Genomic DNA, 6,698 nt, shown 5'->3' on the forward strand with positions numbered 1-6,698 from the left:
ACTCCCATCCCCCTTTCAAAACTCTTCCTTGGCATCTCCCCCCAGTCCTCCCCTCCCCTCCACCCCCGATTAGTCGGTCCTGACTGCACCATTACCATGAGAATAGCGGGGAGCAGCGAGCGGGTTAAGCTCGGGACTGCTGAGAGAGGGGAGACGAGGCACTCAATGCAACGCTAATTTTCTGCCCGGTAGGAGAGCGAGAGAAAGGAGAACAAAGGCGAGCATAAGAGGCGCTGAGAACCGCGCGCTTTTACTGAGCGCACCTGCGTGCTCAAAAGCGAAGGACAATGAGCCTCGAAACGGCCAATTACGGCCTGGACAGCCATTCGCTTTCTCTCCTGGAAAAAGCGGGCAAAGTGTGAAAAAAAAAGGAAAGGGAGGGATATTCTTCCGACCTCTGTGTTTTGATCCTCCTAACTTTTATCAGTTTTAATCGATGTCCACTTTCTTCTCGGGGTTAGGTGACGGAGGTCAGATGTCCCCTCAGCACTCGCCAAAACCAAGACCCTGTCCCTCCCAAATCAGTGTCCTCTGCGCTCATTGTTCCCTTTGCTTGCTTAATTTGGTGCGTTTAGCTAATTATAATATTAGTCATATCGGCTTAAATGCGTTAATGTCGAGACCATAAGCCCGCTATCGTATTAACGATGAATGAAACGAGTCTGGTCGCTTTTAAATGGGCTGCCTTATGAAACGGACCCATATGGGTTTTGATTAATCATTGGAAAAAGCTCGTTTCAGCAATTTCGCAATAAAAGCCGATGTGTTTGGGCTGGGCTGTCTTGCACTTATCACATTATCGTCAAATTCGTCAAAGTGTGTAGGTTGTGGCGCCGGAGAAAAGCAACACCTGTCGTGTTATCATTAAACAAACTTGAGGCTTACTTGCTTTCCAGCATTTGCTACTTATGAACGTCACAATGTAAAGTGTGTTTGAATGTAACTGAATTTGTCAAATATGTGCAAGAGGAAACAGATGGGGTTAAAATGCTAACCATAAGCGTACCTGTACAATGTTTGAACTAACTAGCTTCAGCCCTCAGACATTTTTGGGGCCCATTGCAACAAACTTGTTTAGATAAGAAAATAATCATTTTGAAGAGAGACATTAAATTCTTGTTGTTTCCATTGATTATTTATTTTTATTTATCTATTTATTTTGTCTATTAAAGCATCACATTTACGGATTGGCATGACATTGTATTTCAGTTGTAAAATTAAGGAAAGTAGTCTGGTTTTCATATATAATTATAATGAGAACAAAAAAAAGACCAGTGTACAAAAATAATAAAATACTTTACATGTTTTTTTTGTTGTTGTTTTTCTATCAAGGTTGTCAAGTCACATACAAGATTATTAACCCTTACTATAAGGGCTTAAAAGTAAAAAAGAAACATTCACAACAATACATTCTCAGTCAAACAGTCTTTTAACAAGCTCATAAAGTTTTCGTTTTTAATGAACAATATTCAAAACGTTTTGACTCTGCCTTTTTTTTTTTACACACACAAAAAACACTTCTATTCACAATGTTCTATTTCTCAAAGGAGCTGAGAATTAATTGTTCTTTTTTTTTATATAGAAAATACAGTCAAATCCCTCTAAGCGGGATCTCTATTTCATTTTCACTTTTTAATGCGACAAAAATCTGTTGAAGCTCAGGGCATATATCTACACTAACAAAAATGTCTAAACCGTTGTGCATTTCATATTTTTGCATGACCTAAAACAATGAAGAGCAGCACAATGTTACAACGTTTTATGGTATGAAAGCTTAAAAGTAAAACTTGGGAGATTCATTTTGAGGCGTTTCGATCATCAGGACAAGCAGCGACTGAGGGAATGTGTGCTCCGTTCCCTTCTTTCCCTGTTTAGCGTTTACAGCCATGCCTTTAAAGTCAGTAGTCGGTGAGATATTAAACTAGCTGGTTGACTATGCAAATAATAAGCAGTAATAAACCATTTGGCTAGTCGATTACAAAAAAAAAAAAAAATGTGCCGTGTTACTACCATGAGCGATTCCAACAACAGTGCACCAGGCCCCACTGGCATAATCATCAAACATAATGCAGAAAACAAAGACATGGACCTTAAAGAAAAAAAATGTGACAGAAAGGGGCGACACACATTCCACACAATAATCTGAGGCACTTCAACAAGGCCAGAAGTCCAGCTGCCTTGGGATTCCAGTTCGGCCATGTGTCCACACACCCTCATCCTTTTTTACATATCAAGTTAATGTTCACACATCTACTACCGACATCAGTGGCCCTCCAGACCCGAAACAGGAAGATATAATAACAGTTTCCTGATCAGATGTGAGTGAGAGGTGCTGTACCGGTGAGGTAATGCTGTTGGATGTTGGAATAGCCCCTCTGTGCTCCACTGTCTGTGCTGTCTCCACCAGGGATATACATGCTAATCATGTCCCTCAGGTCTCCTTGTAAAGGACCCCGCTGGTGGCTGTGGGCTCCGGTGGGAGAGTGAGACACCTGGTCTGGTTTCACCATGGACATGACTGGGCTGGGCTGCTGGGGAGTGCTGCTGTAGGACATGGGGCTGGAGAAAACAAAAGAAAACTTTTAAAGTCTGTGCAAAACTAAGTGTGCATGTCGTTTAGTGCACATGCAAATATCTAACTAAGAAGAATTATAAACTTACTTGTAGGAGTTGGCACCATTCATGTAAGTCTGAGCTGTGGCCATTGCAGATGGATACTGGAGGGCAGACAGATCGTAGCGGTGCAGCTGCTGACTGTAGCCCAGAGCATCCGTCTGCATGCCAGTGTAGCCACCTGTGTGACCCCAGCCGTAGCTGTCCATTCGCGGGCTTCCACCTGATCCCTGAGCCGCGGCTGCCGCCAGTAAGTTGCCGGCTGATAGGGGATACTTAGCAGCCGGGATGTCCTTCTTCAGCACGGGTTTCGTTTTGCGTCGGGGTTTGTATTTGTAATCTGGGTATTCCTTCATGTGCAGTGCGCGGAGCCGCTTGGCCTCGTCAATAAACGGGCGTTTCTCCGCGTCCGTCAGCAGTTTCCACTCTGCGCCCAGGCGCTTACTGATCTCAGAGTTGTGCATTTTGGGGTTCTCCTGTGCCATTTTGCGCCTCTGACCCCGAGACCAGACCATGAACGCGTTCATGGGCCTCTTAACTTTGTCCATAGGATCGATACTCTGTTGTTGGTTGTTGACAGCCGGTTTGGCGGCTCCGTGCGTCAGTCCACCGTTCAGCTGGGTCATTCCCTGCGCGCTTTGGTGCGTCGGTGGCATGGCGGACTTCATGTCGTGTTCCAGCATGCTGTACATGGCTGACAACAGAGGTTAGTGGTGATACTGAAGTATCACCGTAAACTACTAACTAGCCTAACTTAAAATCAAATCCACTGACTTTCAGTGTCCGCGACGGTAAATGTTTACGCGTTGCGCTCTGGACACACGAGTCCAAAAGACGAGAGCGAACTGATTGTAACTACAGCCAAAGTGTTTGTAAACGCTTAAAGACTATCAACAAGTTCTGAAGTGACGTTAGTTTGCCTTAAAAGCGAAACAGGTCCGAGCTGAACTCTCTGTGCGTCCTGCCAGCGACTCTTTCAGTGCTTGAGTGATAATAGAATTTCATCACTGTCCGCCTCCAGCTGCTTTCTTTCTCTCCACATTAGCATCACTAAAGAAGGGGTGCGGTGAATGTGGAGAGGCCAAGAGCAGGAGGAGGATTCGGTTTTGGGGAGAAGAGTTTCTGTCTTCACCTGCAACTCTTTAAACAGATTTTACAATGTTTTACAGTGGCCATAGTTCATTCTCAAAAAATCAAGTGCATGTAGTTTGTTAGTATAAGTTGTTCTTCTGAAAATACACATTTAAGTGTACTACTATGCATGTATCTTTATCCACAGCGGCAATGAACACCAACGTGTGTTATGAATAGCTTATACTCATTCTTTTTCAGTCTCGCACTCTCTATTTTTTTTATTTTTAAATTTCTGACCAAAACAAAACCATCTATTTATACTTAGACACTTGTTACCCGATGAAAAGGCAGCTTTTGGACAATCGTTTTTATTTGGTTTATTGCAAAAAAAAAAAAAATGGATGCCTTTTTTTTTATTTTTAATAGGTGATTTTTACAGTTGTTATAAATATGTTATAAGACAAAATATCTTTAAATGTTGCGTTGTGCCATATAAAGCTACATTTAATTGTTTTAATATATGTTGGATTATATAGCTTTTGAAAAATACATTTTAAAAAGTAAAAGGATTGACTGTTTTGTAGTTGATTTAACCATTACTAGTTTTGTGTTGAAGGTCATGACACTACAGTGTGCTTTAGTAACATTAGTGTCTTATTTAAAATTGTTCCCTACTGACCAACAACACAAAATACAACAAAAAAGTGATTACAAACATGCTGGAGACATTTACATCTATTTAAAGAATTCACATTCTCAAAGGATGATGTTGTTATTATGACAAGTTTTTTGTGGAGTTCTACATCAATTTAGTAAGTGGAGTTATGATGATAACAGAGTTGATACATAAGGACACATTAATAAAATTTTTTAATGAGGAATGTTCACTCTGCTGTATATATGTACAATACTGGTCAAAAGTTTGGAATAATTATATTTTATAATTAGTTTATGCTTTTTGAAAGAAGTCTCTTATGCTCTCCATGGCTCCATGACATTGTGAAATATTACTACAATTTCAAAAAAACTTCTAATGTGTAATTTATTCCTGTGATGGCAAAGCTGAACTTTTAAGCATCATTACTCCAGTCTTCAGTGTCACATGATCCTTCTGAAATCATTCTAATATGCTAATTTCATGCTAATTGTGAAAAGAAAGAGAGAGACGTGCACATTTGCCAGCAGCATGCAAAGAAATGTTGGAAATGCAGTGCTGGTGTCCTCATGATTAAAGAAGATGAAAATAAAAGACAAAATATTTGTGTTGATGCATTAAGAAAACATTGAGTGATGATATTTATAATAATACCCATTATAATTATAGAGTTTACTTAAAAGTTTTGTTGCAACTGTGCACTGCCCCTTTAAAAACGTGGAACTAAAAACTTGGAATAAAACCAGTGGATTTAGATATTATCACATAAAGAACATTTTTCAGGTTCCTGATTTAAAACAACAACAACAAAACAACACTTTTTATTTGTATAGTTGAAGACTTTATGGATGTTTTTTTTTTTTTTATCTTCCATGATGCAGCTGAATGTCTTCTAGCTAGATCTCTTCTACCCCAGTGAGTCGTCTTCTCTAATGACTGCAGGTGTGAGTAGTTGCTCCTTATCACCCAGCCATCCATACACATTAGTTTCTATGCATCACTTCACACTTCTATTGTGAGCCCTGCATCCCCAAACACAGCCACTACGACTGACCATCAGTAAGATATGTGACAATGAACTCCCCCGCCCCCCCCCTCTGAGTTTAGCTTGTACTAACACATCCTCTGAACGTTCCTATAAGCCACTACGACTGACCATCAGTAAGATATGTGACAATGAACTCCCCCGCCCCCCCCCTCTGAGTTTAGCTTGTACTAACACATCATCTGAACGTTCCTATAAGGCCTTCAGAAAAGCTGTTATAAAAATTACTTCATTAGGTCATTGTAATATAACTTAGAAAAGTTGCTAGTTTACTATTAATATGCAGTACACTCTTTATTGGCATCTCGAGTTCCACAAAAAACGTTAACATCCATTCCAATGCAAAGGAAAAGGGAAAACGGTTCTTTAGATTATTAAAATGTTCTTTTAAGAATTGTTCTTTGGGAAACCATAAATGGTTGTTCTGTGGGCATCACTGCGAAACCCTCCTTTATTTTTAAGAGCGTAGATGGCATTACATTTTCATCAGTGAACAAATGTATCCGATCCTCAGCAGTCTTAGAATAGGATAAGGAGAACTTGCTGTACTTATTCTCCTCTTTTTTTGTTTTTTTCTTCTATCTAATCATTGACAACATGCATAATAATTGTGTGTGGAAACCCCCTTTTGAATTTGGCATTATTTTTTCATCAGTAAAAAAAAACTGATCAGATCCTCAGCACTCCAAGAACAGGAGAAGGAGTTTCTGTACCCTATTCTCCTCTCTTCTGTTTTAGTTTCTCCAGTCTAATCATTGACAACACAACTCTTAAAAATAAAAGTTCTTCATTGGCATTGATGGTTCCATGGAGAACCTTTAACATCCATGGAACAAAAAGTTGTTTATGGTGAAAAAAAAGTTTAGTGTAGTAAAGTATAGCTCTTTAGATTTTCTTTACACTAAGAAAAAAGTTATTTTAAGTCGTTTTTGGGGGAACCAAAGTTATTCTTCTATGACATTGATTCTGCTAATGGAGCATGATCATAAAATAGAAGTCTGAATAACAATTTGTTAGATGTGCTCTACAAGTGTCGTTGTAGAAATAATTTTAAGGATACTGAAAGAATATAATTGTGCAAAGCTAATTTGTAAGGTGTAAAACGTGTTGATTTTAACCAGCAGTAGCCATGCATGGTCTCGGTGTTAGACAGTGGCTTGTAAAGCCAGAATCTTCTATTGGATTAGTATGTTTTCTCTGGCTTTGAGACACGTTGAGTGACTGAAACCTATGGCCCATTTTACCACACCAATATTCCATAGAAGAGCAACAAGTGGTATTACCTCAAACCAGAGCAGGAATGTAAAAAAA

General features: G+C 39.6%; 1 protein-coding gene across 1 annotated transcript; it reads right to left on the bottom strand.

The window, feature by feature from the left end:
• Positions 1-1,324: 1,324 nt before the first annotated feature.
• Positions 1,325-3,566, bottom strand: LOC107687705 (transcription factor Sox-19a-like). Its single transcript, XM_016485152.1, has 2 exons — positions 2,662-3,566; positions 1,325-2,559 (listed from the first exon to the last, which is right to left on the bottom strand). Exons 1-2 carry the CDS (start codon positions 3,303-3,305, stop codon positions 2,313-2,315), a joined length of 891 nt encoding a protein of 296 aa, XP_016340638.1. The 5' UTR covers positions 3,306-3,566; the 3' UTR covers positions 1,325-2,312.
• Between the last annotated feature and the right edge of the window lie 3,132 nt (positions 3,567-6,698).

Source organism: Sinocyclocheilus anshuiensis, unplaced genomic scaffold (genome assembly GCF_001515605.1).
Source record: "Sinocyclocheilus anshuiensis isolate Anshui unplaced genomic scaffold, SAMN03320099.WGS_v1.1 scaffold281, whole genome shotgun sequence".
NCBI classification, from domain to species: Eukaryota; Metazoa; Chordata; class Actinopteri; order Cypriniformes; family Cyprinidae; genus Sinocyclocheilus; species Sinocyclocheilus anshuiensis.

Coding starts and splice junctions, on each gene's coding strand:
- LOC107687705 (XM_016485152.1), bottom strand. CDS start 3,305: ATGTACAGCATGCTGGAACACGACATGAAGTCCGCCATGCCACCGACG. Junction 2,560..2,661: donor AATGGTGCCAACTCCTACAA/GTAAGTTTATAA, acceptor TGTTTTCTCCAG/CCCCATGTCCTACAGCAGCA.